This window comes from Myxine glutinosa, chromosome 3, assembly GCF_964187855.1.
Source record: "Myxine glutinosa chromosome 3, kmMyxGlut1.1, whole genome shotgun sequence".
Classification (NCBI taxonomy): Eukaryota; Metazoa; Chordata; class Myxini; order Myxiniformes; family Myxinidae; genus Myxine; species Myxine glutinosa.
Window position 1 is genome coordinate 122,110,598 of NC_136263.1, and position 24,061 is coordinate 122,134,658.

General features: G+C 43.5%; 1 protein-coding gene across 6 annotated transcripts in view; it reads right to left on the minus strand.

The window, feature by feature from the left end:
- The window catches only part of ABTB2 (ankyrin repeat and BTB domain containing 2), a 324,845-nt gene that overhangs the window by 279,460 nt on the left and 21,324 nt on the right, over positions 1–24,061 (minus strand). For 5 of the 6 annotated variants that reach the window (XM_068110153.2, XM_078774524.1, XM_078774521.1 and 2 more), the window contains exon 2: positions 21,470–22,391. The exons of the other annotated variant lie outside the window; for it this stretch is intronic. In XM_068110153.2, the coding sequence (XP_067966254.1) occupies positions 21,470–22,322 (853 nt within the window). In that variant the 5' untranslated portion in view covers positions 22,323–22,391. The remainder of the gene's footprint in view (positions 1–21,469; positions 22,392–24,061) is intronic. 6 annotated transcript variants of the gene reach the window in all.

The following is a 24,061-nucleotide window of genomic DNA, read 5'->3' on the forward strand; positions in this document are numbered from 1 at the left end:
AATTTGAAATAGTTTTTGACCGTAGGCCTATGTTGACCTTTTTGCCTATTTTGATCTCAAAAATAGTTGGTGATTGAATTCAGTTAGCGGACATGAAAATCCTATTCAAATTTAAAGTCAATCGGATGAAAATTGACAATTTTAGAAATTTGGCCTTTGTTGACCTTTTGGCCGATGTTGATCTCAAAAATAGTTAGTGGTTTGTTTCAGTAAGCTGATATGCAAATCCTATTCAGATTTCAAGTCAATCAGATTAAAATTGAGGATTTTAGAAATCTGAAAGAAGAGGTTGACCTTTGGCCTATGTTAACCTTTGACCTTTTGACCTCAAAAATAGCTGGTTTCCCAATTCAATGAAGAACTATGCAAATGTTGTTCTATTTTCAAGTCAATCGGATGAAAATTGATGATTTTGGAAGTTTGACCTTGAGTTGACCTTTGACTGCAAGGAAGAATGGGAGAAACGCCCCCAAATACAGATGTGCAAAGCTGATAGACATATCCAAAAATACTCAAAGCTGCAATTGATGACAAAGGTGTTTTGATGAAGTATTGACTCAGGGGGTTGAATGCTTATGTAAATTAGATAATTCTGTGTTTCATTGCCTCCACCACCGAAGGTGGATGGAGGTTGTTTTTTTTTTTTTGTTGTTTTTTTTTGTATACTGAATCGAGGCTCGTGAAAGAGCTAACATTTACTTCACAAACAAATCGACCAGACAAACAAAATACACAAAAAGAGGGAGCGGAAGACAAGATGGGGAGAAAAGGGGAAGCACACAAACACAACATCCGAGAGCAGGGAGATGTGTGGAAGGGAGAGGGCCTGGGGGGAGGAGGCATGGGAAGGGGAGGGGGGGGGGGGAGGGAGAAGGATAAAGCACAAGGACACCAAGGACTTCCAGGACAGAAGTTGGTATTTCAAAAAGGGGAATTGGGGTGAAATTAGCGGGGGTAGAAAAGATCAAGGTTTTGGATGGGGGAAGATAAGAGATGGTGGTGAACAGCTGTTTTAAAGACTTGGAGGGTGGAGTGGGATTGAAGAGAGTGAGGGAGGTTGTTCCAGAGGTGGGAGAAAAGAGGAATGAAGGAGTGAAGGTGAGCAGAGAGTCTTGATTTTGGCAGTTTAACCAAAAGAGGGTTGCAGGCAGATCTTGTGCGACCTGTAGGAATATTTGCGGGACAGAGCCCAGAGAGAGCTGGGGGGGCAAGGCCAGAAAGGAGTCGGTAGAAGACGGAAAGACCACCAACCTGCCTACGGTGAGTGAGTGAGAGGCCCTTGGAGTTGGCTTCATCGCGGGAGATTCCAATGATTCTGAATGCTTTGGTTTCAACAGCGCGAAGGCGAGCTAGGTGTGAGGCAGGAGCACCAGCCCAGAGGGGAGAGCAGTATTCCAGTGAGCTGCGGATGAAAGCCTTGTATGTGGTGAGGAGCTCAGGTGTGCCAAGGAAGGACTTCGCACGACGGAGGATGCCCAGTCGGCGACTGGCTTTGGAGGCCAGATTTGAAATGTGGTTTTTCCAGGAAAGATCATGGCAGATAGTGAGACCCAAAAGCTTGAGTGACAGAACTTATTGGAGAGGATTATTCAGAAAGTGGATGGGAGGGTTGTCCAGTCGGTCTTTTCGGAGAGACATCGTAAGAGTGTGAGATTTGTCAGGATTGAAAGACATGTTCCACTTGTTTGCCCAGTCTGTGATTTTGTCAAGGTCTGCAGAGAGTGAGGAGGCTGCAGACTGCCGATCTGAGGGATGAAGAATGGAGCGACAGAGAGTAGAGTCGTCAGCAAAGAGATAGAGAGGATTTTCAAGAGAGTCAGAGAGATCATTGATGAAGACCAGAAAAAGCACAGGGCCCAGAACACTGCCTTGGGGAACTCCAGCCTGAACAGGAAGAGGGGATGAGAGAAACCCATTCAGGGCCACACGTTGACTACGACTAGAGAGGAAGTCCGCCAGCCATGCGTGGAGATTTCCATGGATACCAAAAGAGGAGAGTTTGGTGAGCAGAGCGGGGTGCCAGACTGTATCGAAGGCACGTGATATGTCAAGGGAGACTGCTCTAATTTCCTGTTTGGCATTGAGGACCTCCATCCATTGTTGAGAAAGCAGAAGCAGCATGTCCAGAGTGGAGTGTCCAGGTCTGAAACCAAATTGATGATCAGAGATCAAGCCATTGGAGAAGAGGAAAGATTTCATATCTGAAGCAATGATGGATTCCATGACCTTGCTGATAATTGGGAGAAGGCTGATTGGTCTGTAGTTGCTGGGATCTGTTTTTGCACCTTTTTTGTGCAAAGCGGTGATGTTGGCAGATTTCCAAGCAGATGGAAGATGACCTTGAGCAAAAGAGAGGGTGAAGAGAACAGAGAGAGGGAGTGAAAGAGCGGAAGAACATGATTTTAGGACCCGTGGGCTGATGCCGTCAGGTCCAGTTGCAGAATCAGAGTCGAGGGTTGACAGACACTTTTCCACCTTGTCAGGAGGAAAGGACACAGATTCCAGGAGCAGCTGGGTACGACTGGGTACGGTGGGTACAGAGAGGGATGGGTTTGGGACACAAGATTTAGAGGCAAACACAGAGTTGAGGCATTCGGCTTTTTCACGTGCGGAGTCAGCCGTGTGGCCATTTAAGGTGAGGGAGGGGATGGAGGGGGAACAAACACCAGAAACAGATTTTACCAGATGCCACCAGGATTTGGAAGAGGGAGACAGGTTTGAGAATTCGGTCTTGAGAGTGGAGAGATATTGTTTCCTGGCTCTCCTGAGGGTGGACACACACTTGTTTCGGGCTTTGTGAAAGGAAATGAGATTTCCTTCCGTTGGATTTGCTTTCCAGGAGACGAAAGCAAGTTGTTTCTGGGCAATAGCCTCACCACAAGATTCCGTGTACCATGGACGGGAGGAAGGGTATGACAACTGAAGACGAGAAGGGATAAAACTGTGCATGAGAGAGAGCAATTTACTTTGGAAGAATTCCCAGGATGAGTTGATGTCAGAGGCAGTAGAGATGGGAGACCAGTCCAGATGATTGATGGCTGCTTGAAGGCCGTGCCAGTTGGCCTGAGTGAAATGCCAGACTCGTCGACGCTGAGGAGGCTCTCTGAAAATGGTCAGAGAGATGTCCACTTTAACAAGCACATGATCAGAAGAGCCGATTGGAGCAGAAGAAGAGCAGCAGACATTTTCAGGGAAGTTAGTCATAACCAAGTCCAGAAGAGAAGATTCTCCGTTGACTGAGATCTGGGTTGGGAAATTGACAGATTGTGTCAGTCCCAGTGAGTGACAGAAGTCCTTTGCTGAAGAGCCATGGCTGGTGAGAGAGGTACCCACCCCCAGCCAACTGGCATGGTGACAGTTGAAATCACCACATATGAGGAAGAGAGAGTTGGGATGGGTCGATAGAAGTTGGTCCATATTATCAGACAGCAAGATGTAGATGGAGTCATCACTGTTTGGTGGACGGTACAACACGCATATGAACAAAAGGTGGGAGCGAAGGGGAAGCTGTAGCCAAAGGTGCCAAAGCCAAAGGTGCCGTAGCCAAAGGTGCCAAAAAAGGCGTAGCCAAAGCCAAAGTTTTCACCCCTGTATGTTTGTTTGTGAACAAGATATCTCAAAAATTTGGGGACGGATGTCGACAAAATTTGTCATAGAGGTAGTGTGTGATAAGGATGAAATTATTAGATTTTGGTGAAGATCCGGATCCGGATCCAGCTAGTAGAATTTTTAAAGTGATTTTTCACCATTGAGTGATCGGGTGAAAACGGACATATAGCAGGATATCTCAAAAGGTTAAAGACGCATTTGGACGAAACTTGGTGGCACGGTTGGGTTTGTGACAAGGATGAATCGAGTCGATTTTGGTGAAGATCTGAAAATGGACTCGGATACAAGAATTATTTAATTCTTAAGTGATTCTTCACCATTGAAAGATCAGGCCAAAAGCGATATTACATGATATTTTAAAAAGTTATGGATGAGTTATGACTAAACTTGGTGGACGAGTTGGTTCGGTGACAAGAACAAGCGATTAGATGTTGGTTCAGGTCCGAATCCAGATCCGGCCTGTCAGTGGGATACGAAACAAACGGTTCAGCCTGGCGGGGGTATGCGCTCTACCAAGTGCTATTAGAGTTTTTAATTATTTTATAAAAATCTCTCGAAAAAAAACTCCACTTTGACAATAATGGGATATTATGTGTAGATCAGTGACAAAAAAAAAATCTCAATTCAATTCATTTTAAATTCAGGCTGCAACAACAAAATGTGAAAAAGTCAAGGGGTGTGAATACTTTCTGATGGCACTGTATTTACGATGGATACATGCGAGTAGTTGCTTGCAGTGAACAAACATGTCCCGCTGGAGTATATGCATGCGTCTCCTCCAATAAACAGCACCACCTTCCAATAAGCAACCCCTTTAGTTAGTGGTTGAAACAATAAATGCCCCCCTATAATTACAAAATAACCCAGAATGTCACTCAGTGGAGCGCATACTGAACAGACTGAACAGTTTATGTTTTGTATCCCACTGATAGGCCGGATATGGACCAACATCGAAAATCGGTTGGTTCTAGTCATCTAATAAACTCATCCACCAAGCTTTGTCATAAGTTGTCCACAACTTTTTGAGATATCATGCTATATATCGATTTTAGCCCCATCATGCAATGGTGAAGAATCACTTCTAAGTTCTTAACATTCTTGCATCCGTATCCGGATTAGGATCTTCACCAAAATCTAATAGATTCGTCCGTGTCACACATCCAACCTGTCCACCAACTTTTCTCCAATTCCAGCCACAACATTTTGAGATATCCTGTTCACAGTCAGCCAAACAGACAGACAGGGGTGAAAACATAACCTCCATCCACCTTCGGTGGCAGAGGTAATGATAACATTGTAACAAGAAGAAGACAGGCATCTTCAGATGCATGGGCCTGCCAAAACAGTTTCCGAGGCTATTTGGCACAATCCTGTACGGGTCGCCCGCCACTCCGACACAGGATAACCAAATGGCTCATTCTTCCCAGTCACCTGGTACTCATTTATCTGACCTCAGAAGAATGACAGGCTGAGTCAACCCACCTGGTGTTAATTCAACAGCTTGACAGGGGCTTGTGAACTCAGGACCCCAATATCTCAAGCCAGCCACCTTAAGCATTAAGCCAACCCCAGTATATATTAATTAATGATAATAATAATAGCAACAATAACAAGAGTAGTATCACTTAGCAAAAATAACGAATGCATAATCTCCCCCTCCCTTCACCCCTGCTCTGGGCCAAGTACATCTGGGCTTGGTGAAAGGCAAGCGAATGCACAAGCTCTACAGCAGGCAGGTATGCTACAAGGCCATGAAGACGAATGGAAATTTGGTCCAATGGACCAATGATCTATTACCAAAAGGAAAATCGTATGTACATGTGCCCATCATGCTTTATTCTCAAGTGTTCCTGCTGTCATAGAATAATAAAAATGGTACAGTACCATTGCAAAGCTAATAATCGATTTTTTGGGGTTGGAAAGCTAATAATCAATTTCATTGGTTGGAAAGTGAATAATAGATTTACTTTGAACAATAATTTGTCTCCATTTAATCTTGAAAAAGCAGGACTTGGAGATTTAATGTAGGAGATATTGTACAGTCCCTAACTTGGAGACTCAAGATAACTTGGAGACTAAGACTAACTTGGAGATCTTGTACAGTTTCAACGGAAAAGAGCAGGAACCCTTTAGAATAAAGTGTGATGGATACACAAAATTTTATATAGTAATACTTTTTGAAGCAACAACAACAAAAAAAAAAAATATATATATATATATATATATATATATATATATATATATATATATATATATATATATATATATATATATATATATATATATATGTATGTATGTATATATATATATATATATATATATATATATATATATATATATATATATATATATATATATATATATATATATATATATATATATATATATATACATATATATATATATATATACACACATATATATATATACATGTCAGGTCTCAGATTTGTTACTGCTTAATGCTCAATTATAAATGCCGGTTGACTGACCTCTTACCACGTAAGCTATGTTATAAAATGCTGTTCTATAATGTTATTTCATGAGTTAATAAAATGTATTCGAACCTTAGGTAGGCTGCTTGAATCGTAGACATAAATCCTTTGATAAATTGCCAAAAACATTAACTGTTTTGTTTAATGACAGTGACGCCTGAGTTACAATGAGGTTTTTGCTTCGCTTTCATTTAAAATGAGGAAAGGCTCGCTTCAGTCGTGTTGGACAAATTGTATACGTGTGCACTTTCGAGGCTAGATAAGGCCGGTCGTAAAATCCCTATCATGATTCTCAGACGGCGCCTCGAGCCGCGGGCAGGAGAACGCTCACATGCGCGTGATTTTGCGTAACACTAGCAGAATGTTTAGGTTGCAGACATAAAACCTATCGTGAACCATATATATTTTGTATTAATCACAGCGACGCTTGACTCTGTATAAACATGCTCTGAATTACTCATTTTGAACAAACCCATATACTTTATGGGTTTGTCAAAGCCAAGAATGCACCCTCCCTTTAATGAGTTATATTTTCTGCCTCGTCGGAGTTTTGAAATCACATCTGGTCCGAATGATAAGGTGCGTGCTGCACTCCCCCGAATGACAGAGCGGATAACGGTGGGGGCTAGGAATGACGGGGAGGGACTCTCGCCAGTCGCTTTGTTCTCTCGGAGATTTTCTGATAATCGTATTCATATATAAATGAATGAGAATCAATGTGTTTTCAGGAAGGCTTGACTTGGCATGTTCTTGCTGTAGCTTGCTGTAGATGTCTGTCTCCTCCGGATCCGTATAAAGTGTTATTTTAATAAAGGTCTCGTCATTCTCAAGCCTGTTGGTGGAACTCTACTTCGATCAGAAAAGGTGGTTTCTGACATTTGGTGCCGTGACTCGGATGTCAACAGACGCGGAGGACGGGAAACGGAGCCCGATGGACAGGAGGAAGGCTGACCTGAGGCCGGCGCCGGCACGTTGATTTGATTAAAGGTGGGAGTTGTTTTATATCAGAGGGCTATTATTCCAAATTCGTACCTTCCTCCTTCGAGCGGGTTCAGTCTCCTTGTCTTCCGCGCTGTCTGCACTCGAACAGAAATTGTAAGTAGAGGCTCATTTAGGCCTCAGAATGACGTAGCTTTGTTAAAGCCAGGATAAACAAGTAAGGATACAAGTAAGGACTTAACAGTAAGCTTAAAGTTACAGTTAGCACCAGGAGGGGAAAATGAGGTCGGACAGCCATATAGGTTGAAACCGGGTGGCCAAGATTTTTCCAGGAAGGAACAGCCCAGAGACAAGATGGGGTATGCCATTGCATGCCAGGGAAGGAGGGCTGTGGTTAACTTAGACGGCCAAAGGGACATGGCCAGGAAGGGTGAAATGCGTAGGTACCAGGTAGGTTTGACAAGAAGGTAGTGACAACTACGAGGTCAAGCCAGGAAGCTCTAGACTAAGTTCTAGACAAGAGGTCCAGATAAAGCAGGCCAGGATCTGGTGGACAAGAGAAAATAAATAAGCTCACAGGAAATGGGCCAGGTGGCCACAGGGTGAGAAGGACAGGTTAGGTTTTGAAATATTGAAAATTGAAGCAGGAGCTGCATTGTAGGAATTTGAAGCTTCAGAGCCAAAGGAAGCAAGTTCAGGAAGCAAAGTTCAGGACAAAACAATTAAGGAGGTAGTTAAACAAGTAAATCAGCGAGTGATGCCGCTGGACCAGATACCAGACCAAGACCCCCCACCCCCCCAAGACCTGAGCTCAGTCCCAGGGCTCTAGGCAACACCCCAACACCCCGCCCTGCCTTCCCTTTTTTTTCTTTCACCTCAACCAACCCCCGTCCAACCCGTCCCAAAAATCCTTTTCCTTGAATGAGAGACGTAACATGAATGAGCAAAGATTGTTTGGGAGTGGCTGGAGAAAGGCATGATTTGAGTCGATCTGAGTTTCGCGCGAAGAATGGGAGACTCACTCGTATATGAATGAGGAATGAATGTATATTGGGATGTTAATTGACGTGTGTGTCTGGCCAATGTGTTTGTCTGTGTGTCATGTGCAAAGCAGAGGGTTTCGGTGTGAAACTTTGTAAGCGATCTGCTCGACTTGGGGGAAATTCAGGCCGGGAATGTCCATTTTAACGTCTATCCGAGAGAACAGGCGAGGTCCTGAACTGAGTCCGGATTTTCATCTGTTTGGGAGTTGTTTGGGAAGCGAATTGATATAAATCGGGTCAGGAAAGCACCCGGAGTGCCCTTGTCGATCTACTGTTGATATGAAGCGGTTTCTTGGAGATGGTTGCAGAATTCGAATCAATATGTGTGTTTTACTTGAATTGAAGAGTTCATTCAATGGCAGATATTGTGTATTGTATGTGTGGGATGTATCGCTGAGGCAGCTCACCTTTGGAATTGGTGTCATATAGTGCATTTTGGATCAGAGAGGTCAAGCGTCGGAGATCCTGTTTTTTTGCGATGTAAACCCCGCCGCGAACGCGAATAGAGCGGCGTGCAGGGAGTGTTGGGATTCGTGTGGAGGCACGAGGGTGCGCGCCAAGACGGGGGGGGGGGGGGGCGGCGTGGCGTCGTCGCGTTGAGATGGTTGTGCCAGGTCGATCGGCGATCTCTGAATTTAAATCGGATTTTTGTCATGTGTGTTGTGAAATTAAACGTCTATCCGAGAATCCTGGCAATGGTCGTTTAACTAAAGTGTGGTACAAACCTGTGTTTCCGCCGTGCGGCTCCGTGGAAGTTTGGGTAGAGGGATATTGTGTGTTCAGACAGGAGCCGAGCGAGCCGCGAGTCACGGGTGTGCTGTATGAGATTTGCTCAGAGTGCTGGCGATAACTCGCCCACTCTCAGAGGAGGATGTGTGCCCAAATGCATTGTGGGTCATTTCGACTTTGCTGGATGTCGGACGTTCATGTCAGACGAGCCATGTCGGAATAGTGGCCGGCTGCGACATATATGCCAGGCAATGTCACAGGACGAATACGTTACTTATAAGATGGATTTTTATTTAAGATGGATTTATAAGATGGATAGATGGATGGATTTATTTAAGATGGCTAAAATAAACGATTTCAAGACAGAGTAATTAATTTCCGGAGCCAAGTTCCAACAGGAAGTCTTGTTCATACAGTAAGGTACAGTGCGGAGTGGCGGCTGGAAGATGCATCGATGCATTTGTGTTGACCAATTCGAAGTTTGACCTTTTAAAGTTTAGTTGACCTTTGTTCGAGATATGCAAGGGAAAGGTCAGAGGTAATTCACTAACCTTGGAAGAACGACAGGCGGAGTCAGTCTACAGGGTGTTGCTTTAACGACAGGATATATAGGACTTAAATCTGGAGAAGATGGATTTGAGTCACGTTAAATGGAGGACATTTGTGAGGATGAAGAGATGCAAGTAACGTGGATTAAATTGTGGTATCACGAGTTGGGTGCCAGAGATATTGTGGTTATTATAACTCACTGATTATAGGGGGCGCCGGGCGCACCGAGTACAGATCGGGTTGCATGATGGAGCACGCATGCATGGATTTTGGCTTTGCGAGGCTCCGGATAGAAATTGGCATTTCGATGCTGTGGATTATATTGTGCCTGCCCGGAAAGGGGATGTCCTGTGCTGGGGCTGGCGACATGCCTCTGTTATTTGTCTGTCTGTCGGTCTGATTGTAAGTCTTTGGTACTGGGAGGGCTAATTGAGTGCTTAGGCATCATTGTTCCATGGAGGCAGGTCCGGGGGTTTTGGTCCAGCCTGCAAGGAGTCCAGGGGCTTGTTTTAGGGCTGGGTCGCCAAAAATGGGATGCTGTGCCCATCTGGATGTAAAATTATCCATCAAGGACGGGGAATAATGTGCAGTGTGATTGGGTAAGAGGTAAAGGCCATAAAACACCAACCCCATGAGGAACGAAATAAATGGAGAGATGTTGAGATCACATGATGGTTGGGATTGAAGAACAACCTACTGGGATTTCAAACCTGTGTTTGGGTCTGGGGCAACTGGGTGATGGGCAATAGTGTATGAGTGAGTAATTATGATCTGTTTAAGTGTAAGAGGCGGTGGAGAAGAAAGGGGTGATGAAAAGTTATTTGTTTAGTGTGAAGTAGGTTGGTTGCTTATTTGTCACAGTAAGATGAGAGTTGTGTTTTTAAGCTTGGTCTTTGAATGAATTGTTGCTTGGAATGTGTTGATTGGAAAAGTGATTTCTGATCGCTGATCCGATCTGGTTTTGAATTGTTGATTTAATTTTGAATTGATTGGAGGTAATAAGGATTTGTGTTGATTTCCTGATTTGAGTTGATCTGGAAACAAAGACAGATGGGATTAATGTGTATATCAGGAACATTTTGGAAAAGAAATATGGATATATGACATTACTAAAATATAACCAAGCAATTGAGAGTTCTTGGGTTAATGGGATATAAATAAATGCATCTACAAGTTGATGGTTTATAAAAAATTTAGTTCTGGATGATACTTAAACGATGAACAATGTTGGCAATATACAAAGAATGTGACTTGTTTTTTGGGGGGCAAAGTTATGAGTGGTTGTGGGCAAACGAAGATTAATTTAGATTTATCATAGTTAAGTTCGAGGAAGTTGATTTGAAGCCAGAATTTTATTTGGATGCCAGAAAGGAGAAAGGAGATGCTGAAAGCCAGAAAGGAGATGCTGTTGTCTACTCTGAATGACAGGTGGCGGTATCCAGGGCGCTGAGGAGTTTGTTCACGTTGTAAAGTTTGTTTATTTAGTTTGTTTATTGTAGAGAAGAGTGCTTTTGGGATTCCGGAGCCAGAGTGGATAATTTGAGGGTAGTAGGTGGAGTAGAGGACATCTTTGCAGTGCTGTAGGTGGTCCTTGTAGGCTTGGGGGTGAACTAATTTGGGTTTAATAGGCACAAGCTGGTCTAAACAGGGTGAGGAGGATGGTGTGATTGATGATGTCAAAGGAGGCGTCGAGGTGAGGAGGATGAAAATGTTGAGGTTGCCGGCGTCAGAGGAGAGAGAAGGTCGCTGGTGATTTTGAGGAGAGCAGTTTCAGTACTGTGGCTGGAGCAGAATCCGGATTGGGATGTTTCATACAGGTTATTGGCAGAGTGGTGATGTTTGAGTTGAGTGGCCACAGCACGTTCCAAAACTTTTGACAGAAAGGGTAGATTGGAGATGGGTCTGAAGTTATTTAGGGTGTCAGGGTTTAGTCCAGGGTTTTTCCAGAATGGGGGTGACGTTTCACGAGTTTTTGGGAAAATCGGTATGTGAAGCTGGATTAAGTTGGAACTACTGGATGAGCCATGGAGATGGATTGGGTTTTGTTGTTGGTTGTCTGGGTGTTCGGTTGTTGCATTGCCAAAGGTTTCTGTGTGGTGGACACACTGGTTGGCTGTTGTCTTGTGTGACGTGGGTGGAGATGTATGTGGCTGTGTGTGGCTGCCTGGAGGGGAAGGCGGCTACAGTGGTTGATATTGGTTGTGGGTTGTCCGGGGTGCTTCGATTTGCATAAAGGGTGAAGATTGGGATATTACATTATTTTAAGTAAGTATTGGTATGAGTAATTACATAAGTAATTATGAGTTATTATGAGTAATTAGTGGTATGAGTATTAGTTATGAGTAAGTGATTATTTTAGTAAACTTACATGTTTCGCTGTGTTGTGGATCTGGGGACAAGCTAGTTTGATGGGTACCCTGGGGTCTTCGGCGTGTCTATGTGTTTGGCTGTCTGTCACACCGGACTCTTGAATGGGTTTTCATGAGACGAATTTCAGACATAACAGTGAGAATCTATTTTGAGCGAATCACAGTGGGTGAGGAAAACATTGTGTGTGACCAGACACCAGAACTGACCAGAATTGAAATTGGAAGTAGACCAGGTTATTTCTATTATTTGTTTATTCGTGAAAATAAATAAATAATAGGGGGAGGTTAATGGAGGTTAATGGTGGTTTGTTTGTGTTAATTCTAGTTGAAACTCTCGCTGAAGTAATTTTCGTTTATTTTTATTTTTTGATTCGATTTGAGAGTTGAGATGATTGATTTTTTATTAATTTTATAATTTTATTTTTATTGATGTTGGAAACAGGTAATGGGATGCTGAGAGAAGAATTGAATTTAATTTGAATTGGACTGGATTAAATGGGATTGAATTTAAAAATTGAATATTGGATAAAATTGGATCCACTTGAAAAAAAGTGGATTAGGAAATTGGAGAAAAGGTGTTCTATGAAACTATGAATTGAATGAATTGAATCTATGAATTGGAGACCTGTAGACCAGGCGCTCCCAGGAGACTTGTGGACCAGGTGTTCCACCAGAGGAAAAAGACCAGGTGTTCGTGGAGCACTTCACCTGCAAGAACGCCTTGGAACCAAGGTGGAAGGGACCAGTCCAGGTGTTGCTGACTACACCAACGGCAGTCTTTTGCGAGGGCAAGACTTTGTGGATCCACGCCACGCACTGTAAGTTGGCCATACAAGCACCAGACACTACACCACAGCAACCACAGTAAGGATGGGCCTAATCATAGGTACGATACTATTGGTAGCGACAGCAGCTAGGGGAAACTCCGATTCCAATAGATGCGAAAACGAAACCCGACACCTCACCGTAACATGGGGACAAAGAGTATCACTACCATGTTTCGAACAGAAAGCCCTGCACACAAATTGGGTGAACATAAATTGGCTAGCACTGTCGGCAGGGCCTGGACGCGTTGGCATGGTACTACAAAAGCAACGAGAGTTCCGGGAAGACGGGCAAGCTAGCATTAAGACCTTGGCCCAACCAGGATACCAATGGGGAACCCCTGATTTTAAGCTACAAACACGCACACGCCTAGGGAAAGACATGACCATGCAGGTCCGGTGCAGCGTCTGGACCCCTGGCGCGGCCGGTGGCGAAAAGAACTACATACCATGCATCGAATACATACTCACGCCACAACCCCAGAATAAGGCCCCAAAGAAGGGTGAAAACACATATTGGAAAGTGGCCAGGGAGGTGGCAACAATTCAAAATAGGACACACTGCTGGTCGTGCATGCACTTTCCCCAAGCAGGCACCACAGGAATACACATGATAGTGCTACCTCTGTCCCTCAATGACCTCTGCTCACAACCTATCGATTCCCCATGTTTAGTCACCACGCTGGAAAGAGAAGGGGTTGACAACGGCAAGAGTTGCAATCGACAATTTAATTATCGCCCGTCAATGATTGCCCATGTGGCCGAGAGGCCTGCCCCCGTCTGGGTCAAACCACAGAAAGGGAAGGTCTGCCTCCAGGGTTCCGGCCACTTGCGTATGGGAGAATCAGAATGCGCCTACACTCTCCCCGGGAAGCTGGGACAAGGGAGCTCGGGGATTACATTACGAATAGTACTGCAAGATAAACACAACCACAACATAACGGCTATAACATTCTCTAGGGGGGTTAGTAGGATTAATGGGGTGGTAAAGGGACTCCAGTGCTTATCCACCCACCTGGTCCCACCCCATGGGACAATGTTTATATGCGGCGACAAGGCTTACCCCTATTTACCAAATAATTGGGGGGGCACATGTTATCTGGGTTCAGTCCTTCCTGACGTTGAGATACTGGATGAGCTAGACCCAAAGTCCTTGGACAGGCGTTATAAGAGGTCAGTCATGAACGAAGATGGAACCACTAAACTACACGGGAGTCTATGGGAAAAGGTGTTTGGTTTCTTCTTCCCAGGAGCGGGCACAGTCATGGATAGTTTCCGGATAGATAAATTGGCTTTGGCCCTAGAAAAGGTGGCAAACGACACCGCTACGGCTCATGACATACTATTGGATACGGTGATTCACATGCGTACAATGGTGATGCAGAATCGGGTGGCTTTGGACATGCTCTTGGCAGAGAAAGGAGGGGTATGCGGAATAATAGAGGGAAAATGTTGCACTTACATACCCGATCCATCTGAAGGAGTGTCAGCCGCAATAGTGAGACTAAGGGAAACTAGCCACGCCCTGACGATCGATCGGATCGCGCGCGAAAATTCTTATACATTTAGCTGGCTCACTGACTGGTTCCAGGGATGGACGGGCACCATAGTGAAGTGGTTATTGACCGCACTGGCTGTGATAATCGGGGTAGTAATTTGGGGGGCACTAATGAAATCTCTAGTCCTCCTCTGTATGAGAAAGTATTTTACAGGATGGAAATTGAAGAAGCCGCCGACAACGACTATGGTTCTGACCACAGAGGCCGTCGACCTGAACGGGTCCTTCAACAAGGCAGACGTGACCGGCGCTCCAGAAAATTGCATTGAATTTTGTAATGACTGTGATACTTATGTTGATCCCATGTGGGAACTGGCTGCTGCCTGTAACGGTGTCTGTGATGACTGTGATACTTGTGCTATAAACCCCTTGCGTGTACTGGCTAACGCCTCTTATGTATTACAAGCTGACAGCTGCACGCCCCCTTCTGACCCAACTATGGATCTGATTGCGACGCTGGGTCTGGCGGTTGAGGGACCCGACGCGGATGTCCTAGACCCGCAAGCTGACCAGGCGCCCATGGGAGACTTTGACATAAAGGAAGTCCCTCTCTTTTCTTCAAATGTTTCGGATCTCTTTGATCCACATGTTGCGGATCTCTTTGCTTCAAGTGATTCGGATTCGGATTTTTACGCTCTGTACCCTGACCAGGAAATTGAGACACAAGATACTGACGACATTTTGTATTCCCCAGAACAGCAACACGTGAGGGACCTCATGGGCATGACCGTTGATTAACTTCGAAGATCTGCAAGGACTGCGTCTGCAAAGGGTGGGGGGAGCCAGTTCCGCAGGGGAAGTGATGCACCCTCTGGCGGAGCAGAACCTCATCTGGACCAGACGTCTTCGTTGTGGATCCGAAACGTTAATGAACTTTCATGTTTTGAGCCCTCAGGCTCCAAGCACGCACCACACGACACGTTCCCCAAATGCACGGGCGAGGCGCTATGGGCGCACGGTATGCCCTTGGGAGATACCCGCATTACACGATGGTCTTTCAATAAAGCCCGATGTGGCACGTTGTCTCTTGAGATACTTTGTCTCGACGAGACAAGAGGAAGGAATGTCAGGTCTCAGATTTGTTACTGCTTAATGCTCAATTATAAATGCCGGTTGACTGACCTCTTACCACGTAAGCTATGTTATAAAATGCTGTTCTATAATGTTATTTCATGAGTTAATAAAATGTATTCGAACCTTAGGTAGGCTGCTTGAATCGTAGACATAAATCCTTTGATAAATTGCCAAAAACATTAACTGTTTTGTTTAATGACAGTGACGCCTGAGTTACAATGAGGTTTTTGCTTCGCTTTCATTTAAAATGAGGAAAGGCTCGCTTCAGTCGTGTTGGACAAATTGTATACGTGTGCACTTTCGAGGCTAGATAAGGCCGGTCGTAAAATCCCTATCATGATTCTCAGACGGCGCCTCGAGCCGCGGGCAGGAGAACGCTCACATGCGCGTGATTTTGCGTAACACTAGCAGAATGTTTAGGTTGCAGACATAAAACCTATCGTGAACCATATATATTTTGTATTAATCACAGCGACGCTTGACTCTGTATAAACATGCTCTGAATTACTCATTTTGAACAAACCCATATACTTTATGGGTTTGTCAAAGCCAAGAATGCACCCTCCCTTTAATGAGTTATATTTTCTGCCTCGTCGGAGTTTTGAAATCACATCTGGTCCGAATGATAAGGTGCGTGCTGCACTCCCCCGAATGACAGAGCGGATAACGGTGGGGGCTAGGAATGACGGGGAGGGACTCTCGCCAGTCGCTTTGTTCTCTCGGAGATTTTCTGATAATCGTATTCATATATAAATGAATGAGAATCAATGTGTTTTCAGGAAGGCTTGACTTGGCATGTTCTTGCTGTAGCTTGCTGTAGATGTCTGTCTCCTCCGGATCCGTATAAAGTGTTATTTTAATAAAGGTCTCGTCATTCTCAAGCCTGTTGGTGGAACTCTACTTCGATCAGAAAAGGTGGTTTCTGACATACACACATATATATATATATATATATATATATATATATATATATATATATATATATATATATATATATATATATATATATATTGTATATATAAAAGAAAGTTTTTGTTTGTTTGTCTGTACGCGCTAATCTCCTGAGCAGTGAAAGATAGGAGGAAACCTCCAAAACAAAAAATGTCGGGACGGGCCCCGGGAAGGTTATAGGCGAGGTGGCGAGGCCGGTCGAGGCCTCCTCGGCCAGGCTGGGCCCATTTCGCAATTAAAAGCTGAGCTGAATTATAGTAGTCAATCTTCTACGGCCACGAGCAAAAGCTGATTTATAGTAGTAAATGCATTCAAAAAGAACCAAAAATGTCTGGACGGGCCCCGGGAAGGTTAGAGGCTAGGTGGCGAGGCCGGTCGAGGCCCACCTCGGCTGTGCTGGGCCCATTTCGCAATTAAAAGCTGAGCTGAATTATAGTAGTCAATCGTCGACAGCCGCAAGTAAAAGCTGAATTATAGCAGAAAATTCATTCAAAAAGAACCCGGGCAATGCCGAGTGCTTTCGGCTAGTATGTATCTATATATATATAAAACACAGTTTGTGTGTGTGTGTGTAATGTTACCGATAGACTCCTAAACGGAGAGGCTCACGTGCTTGATATTTGGCATAGACATGGCCATTGGGCCTGGGAAGAACATGGCCTACCTAAAAAAAAAAAAATCATAATTTTTTTTACCATATTTTTACCTCAGCGCATTTCAGCGAGGAATATTATACACGGATTCTGAGCCGGTGGCAGAGCAGCACGCTGATTCGCTCAGAGCGATCACATGATGTTCCATCCCCGCCGCCAGACCATCTATATATATAAAACACAGTTTGTGTGTGTGTGTGAGTAATGTTACCGATAGACTCCTAAACGGAGAGGCTCACGTGCTTGATATTTGGCATAGACATGGCCATTGAGCCTGGGAAGAACATGGCCTACCTATAAAAAAATATTTCATAATATTTTTTTACCATATTTTTACCTCAGCGCATTTCAGCGAGGAATATTATACACGGAATCTGAGCCGGTGGCAGAGCAGCGCGCTGATTCGCTCAGAGCAATCACGTGATGTTCCATCCCCGCCGCCAGACCATTGAACATAAAACACAGTTTGTGTGTGTGTAATGTTACCGATAGACTCCTAAACGGAGAGGCTCACGTACTTGATATTTGGCACAGACATGGCCATTGAGCCTGGGAAGGACATGGCCTACCTCAAAATATTTGACGAGATCCATATTTTTTATTCATATTTACCTCGGCACATTTCAGTGAGGAACATTATACACGGAATCTCAGCCGGTGCCAGAGCAGCTCGCTGATTCGCTCAGAGCGATCACGTGATGTTCCATCCCCGCCGCCAGACCATTGAATGGAAAATATATCGAATCAATGACCATTGCCATTCACACCACATAGGTGGAGATGCAGCTACCGGGCGCCATCTTGGTTGGCACTCGATGCTGGGCGATGGTGATTTCCGTCACACGTTTGCACGTAATTCAGAGCGAAAAGCGATTGCGTTTTTTCACCTTTTGTGTGATTGTGTTTTGTGTCGATTTTGTGCGATATGAATTAAACGTCTTTGAAACAGCTGTGAAACATCTTTCCACAACCCTTCCGTAACCGATTGGAGCAGTTTATTGCCGCTCAAAATGGTATTTTAACAGTTGTCTGGCTTTTAAAATCTGGGACACGTTCAAAACAAACGAGATCCGCGAAGCGAGTTGGTCGAGTCGTGCTAACCAAGATGGCGACACGGCGGCTACACTTTTCACGGAGTATGAGCGTTCTATATATTTTCAATTCAGCGCGCCAGACTCGCTCATGTACTTGATTTGTGGCATAGACATGGCCATTGGGCCTTCACGGTGTAATTTGTGCGAGGCTTTTGCCGAGTGAGCTTGAGTCGAGAGGGCGAATGTACAGGTTGAGAATGTACGGGTCTCCCTTCCCCCGCCCGGCAACGCCGGTACTGGACGGCGTCACAGGATCGGTTGAGTCTCCAAAATCCGCTTCGTGCTGTTGTCGCGAAGATGTTATATATATATATATATATATATATATATATATATATATATATATATATATATATATATATATATATATATATATATATATATATATATTAGCTTGGCTCGGCTCGCTGCACTCGCCTCACCAAGCGTCGATACTGAGGAACTGGCTTATTTTAGCTGAGGCTAATGACTGTACCTGAGTTGCTGTGTTGTCATGATTTTCACCAATCATAATACAAACAATTACTTTGCACAAATGTATTTGTTGTGTTTGTGATATTACATTTTTATAGGCAATTTAGGATGAAGATTTAGGTTGAATGTTTTTTTTTCAAGAAAGAACCCCTCAGCACATACATAGCGGAGGGATAGGTGCAGACTGGAAGTTTGGGACGATTACACCTCACCACCACGTAATTCAAAACACCTCACCACCAAGTAATTCAAAACACCGCACCACCACGTAAATCAAAGCACCTCACCACCATAAAACACGTAATAAAAACACCTCACCACCACGAAATTGAAAACACCTTACAGCCATCAAGCACGTAATAAAAACACCTCACAGCCATAAAACACGTAATAAAAACACCTCACCACCACGAAAATAAAAACACCTCACAGCCATAAAACACGTAATAAAAACACCTCACCACCACAATATTAAAAACACCTCACAGCCATAAACACGTAATAAAAACACCTCAGCCATAAACACGTAATAAAAACACCTCACCACCACGAAATTAAAAACACCTCAGCCATAAAACACGTAATAAAAACACCACACAGCCATAAACACGTAATAAAAACACCTCACAGCCACGAAATTAAAAACACCTCACCACGTCATTTAAAAACACCTCACAGCCATAAAACACGTAATAAAAACACCTCAGCCACGAAATTAAAAACACCTCACCACCACGTCATTTAAAAACACCTCATCACCAACTAATTATAAGCACCTCACCACCACATAATTAAAAACACCTCACCACCACGTAATTATAAATACCTCACCACCAATTAATTCAAAACACCTCACCACCATGTGATTTAAAAACACCTCACCGCCACATCATTTAAAAACACCTCACCACCACATAATTCAAAATACCTCACCACCACGTGATTCAAAACCACCACAACGTTATTAAAAACACTTCACAACCACGGAAACAAAAGTTTGAGGGAGTCGTTAAGTGAGAACACACACACTGCCCAGATGTGTAGATATATAGATAAATGACTGTACCCGAGTTGCCGTTTTGTCATGGTTTAAACCAATCATAATTCAAACAATTATTTTGCACAAATGTATTTGTAATATACGTGATATCACATTTGATAAACAATTGAAGTTGAAAAAAAAAAATTCCCCAAAAAATGGAAACTTTTTCAAAAGAAATACCCTTAGGACATACCGACGGGAGAGATATGTGCATTCCAGAAGTTTGGTACGATTTCACAAAAGTTTGAGAGAGTAGTTCAGTGACAACACAGGACAACACAACACAATACAGGACAGGACAGACGCTGCACGGACAGATATATATATATATATATATATATATATATATATATATATATATATATATATATATATACATGATGGTTATTGACCCTTATTTTTCATTGGAGAGAGGGTAGTCAAACTTTAATCAATGAAATAAATATTACAACTTTATACATGGTTGTAATGCAATCCTCAGAAACTAATGCGCTTCTCCAAATCAATTCACTTAAAATGTATTTTCCCAGGATGATGCTTCTAAAATTCTTTTAAATATGCTATATGACCCAAGTTAATAATTAAACGTTGCACTTTGAAAGATGCAAATCTCATATTAAAATGTTGCAAGTTAAAGCATTCAAACTATTTCTGCTAAATTCAAACATTATATGGATCATTGTTGAAGTAAATGCTGAATCAACATTACAATTTAAAATGCCACACAATGTTAATACAGTATAAAAATATATATTCAATTTCTCATATACTGCATCTTTTGTTTTAAGTTTTTTCCATTGAAATATACCTCTCCAATACCTCTTCAAAGCACTGCATGCATGGGATTTTAAAACAATGCTGCGATTCATTTCGTCTTTGTCAACTGTCTTGTGAACAATAATGCGACTGCACAAAGACAGACAGGATTAAGAAAGATAGGCAGCAAAAGACAAAGAAGACCTAAGTGAAAGCAGAATCGACAGAGTCAGGTAACCTTTGCACCAAGTATATTTATTATCCTCACTAAAGCCAGTTGGAAATTCAAGCTGAAATCAGAGCGTGAAAAAAGGGCCACCATATCCGGGATGACCTTCGCATCGTAAACAGCACCCCAAACAACCGTTCCTCTATACTGGTCTGTTGGCCTCCTTGAAAGAGTTTCCATCAAACAGCCACTGGTTGCATTCTCCTTCACTCTCATACAAGTTCGCTCGGTTGTTTCCCTCACCCTCCCTACACCGATCAAAGAAAGTCGGAGTGGGGTAGGCACGTGCAGGGGTGGGTGGGACTCGCTACGAGATGGGTCGAATTACAGAGCCCCATGCCCAAGTGTGAGCCCTGTGTGAGATTAGTAAAACCAGCAAGCTGGTAGTGCATGGTAGAATGAAGATTCAAATGTGACACTTCTGACACCATGCCATAGAGGTGTGAGCATCCAGTATCAAGGATGCAGGAAAGTCAATCCACATGACAACTTTTCTGGAAAACATGTATTATGATAGAAACAAAACTCCTGAGCATGAGAACAAAGGTTGGCGGACAAAAGCAGTGTGTGCTCAACTTCCCCTAAATTATGTTGTACCTGCACAGTTGTCTCTTTATGGAGAAGACAACATTTATAGTCAAATCATATATCAGACTAATATTGTAATCAAATGATGTAACCTGGAGCAGCATCTTTACGATGAGGTGCAAATAATGTTGAATTTACCTCAAACTTCTTGTCCATAGCACTGACTATTCCCATTGTCCAATCTACAGGTTTAATCTACACAAGTTCATAAATTATCATCTCATGATGTTGCCATTGCAATGGCCCAAAGATTGTGCCAAAACGGACAGCTTATGTAGAAACAAATGACAGACAGCACACTGGAACGACAGAAAAAACGACTAATCCCCTGGGGGTGTCCATCTCCACACCATCTGTCATCCTTCCCAAGATGGAGCCCCTGGAGAATCAGAATCCCTTTGATCACCCGTGTCACAACAACATTGCAGTTTTTAAGAGGGGATAGAGTTGGTGGCATCAAATGTTACCAGAAACTGAAAAAGAACGTCGTACTCACCATTGCCATTTTTGCCACAAACAAGGTGCTCGTAGGGTTGCAGCAAACCAAACAGCTCTGCATCTCCATGGATGCTTAATTCCAAAGTCTTGAGGGTGAAGGTTTGGTTACCTTCATTTCCTGCCAATGCCCGAATCACAATCTCATTGAGCAAGCTCTCAAGGCAAGCAGCCAGGCTGATTGCAGCCAGCTCATGTACACGAGGAGCCAACTTGGCTTCAACCATCCAGCGAAAGAAACACCCCACAGAGAAAGAAAGATCACAGCGCTCCGCTTTGCTGCGTCGTAGTTTCTCACCAGAACTCATGCTGTAAAGTGAATGGGCACGCAAGCAGGACACTAGGCAGCCATCAGCCAAAGACCATGAGAGAACAATACGTGCCGAACCCTCAATTTCATGCCTCGTGCAGCGTGCATGTGTTACACTCAGGCGTTGTACCTCTCGAGAGAGGCGCATTAACATTACTGTTGCATGTTCTGACATTCGTTCAACTATATCATTAGAAAAATATTTTGCTGCTTCTTTGGCTTTTCCTCTCGTCAAAACATTCCAAATATCACTCAGCTCCCATGGCACATCCTCTGGCTCGGGTAGTTGTAGCCATGTTGTGGGGCCAGAAGTTGCCTCTGGGTCTTCGGCCAGCGCTGTTCCGACTGTGTCGTAGCTGCCGTGCCGGCTAAATAAAGGGTCTGGAAGAGCACGGCGATCCGCTCGCCCACGAGGTAACGTTTGAGCAGTACAACGCAAGGATGGAAAACTACAAGAACGGCAAGAGTCAGCTGCTCCACCATATCCCGAGTCAAGCGTGAGTTCCTCTAGAGTGCGCAAGGTCGAATCACCGAGGCCAGCCATCACGAACCCACGCCAGGCACAGACTTGATGGACTCTTTCAGTTTTCTAGCCAGCTACACAGACATATACCTAATGGAGAGAAGAAGAAAAAACAGTCGACTTTTATGATAACACATTTGTGGATGTACTGTGCATAGTGGGGAGGGGTCAAAAGTCCCCCACTCCCCCAGTCATCTTATAACAAATAGTTGCCTCGGTTCATGATTTTGCATAGATAACTAAGATAAGTAATTGTGATGTTACATTCTCTTCAAGTTTTGTTTTATTTGAAAATATGGAACACACAACTTGGCATTTGATACTCATGCGATCAACTGACAAAGTTGTAGTTGAGCCGATGGTGTCACGTTAATATCTTGAAGGAAAATTTACAGATACAGGACAAGTGGTCAAGTCATTATGACTCTGGATGGTATTTCAATCAACATCTTAATGAACCTATTTTGTGCAATTAGTACATGAATGATTCTCAGGACACTTTGCCATCTGCGTGAAAAAAGGAATTCTGTATCAAATGTGTGTGTGTATATATATATATATATATATATATATATATATATATATATATATATATATATATATACACACACACACACACACGTATATATATATATATATATATATATATATATATATATATATATATATATATATATATATACACACACACGCACACACACACACACACACACACGTATATATATATATATATATATATATATATATATATATATATGTAGGGAGCTGTAATGCCCCTCCCCCTTTGTATATCCTTGCTGCTTTACCAATTACCAAGTATAACCAATTATATGTTTTGTTTTGACTTGCTACTGTACTCTTTTTGATACTGAGTTCTTTCTACTGCATTGAGGATGTGTAATATCCTAATAAGGAGTTCTCTGCCTTTGTGCTCTGGCCTGCGTGGGCGCAATCTCTAGTTCCCCTTTCCAGGCCCTTATCTCTCTTTGCCTTTTTCCTGTTTTTGCCATTATCTTGCAAGTTGACAGTTTTACGAGTGACCACTCCCCTTTGTACTTTCCCAAGCCAGCTGCTATACAGAAAGTTGTAAACATGTTGTCACATAATGCTGACCATCTCCTTATCAGAAACTAACCCATGACTGGCCTTGGATGAACTTCCTTTAATTAACTGAACAACAGGATGGGACTATGGTGGGGGACCCAATGTGCCCATTCTGTCTCTGTGTCTTGTGAGCTAACTCCACCCCTGACTTTCCTTTATATAAAGCAATGTTAATTGAATTATTTCAGAGCATCTTGTTGTACTGTTGGTCATTCCTTGTGAGTTTCAATGCAACTTTGCTGTCCTCAAGCTTGAGTACTCGAGTTCCAATAAATATATCCGTTGCTCCTTTCTTCTGAGTTCTTCTGAGTCCCAAGTCCTAAGTCTCAATCCGACAACTGGTGGCAGCGGTGGGATCAGTCTGGGCAGTCCGGGACGCGGTCCCAGGCAAGGGAGTGGTGAGAGACCAGCTGGCAATTGATCCGGGTCAGGTGAGCTGTGGTTTTCTTTTGTTTTTTCCTTTTTAGCCCGGGGGTCAGTCCAAATTGTAACCCACTCTCTCTTGCTCGGTCGCCGTACGTTCCGTTCCCTGCTCATACCTGTTCCACGAACCTAAATTTAATTACGGACCGCTTGGGTCCTGGAGCAACTGATTGTTTATGGACTCGTTAGGGTAACGTTACGTAAGGAGAAGTGCCCCACGTTGGGCGCCTGAG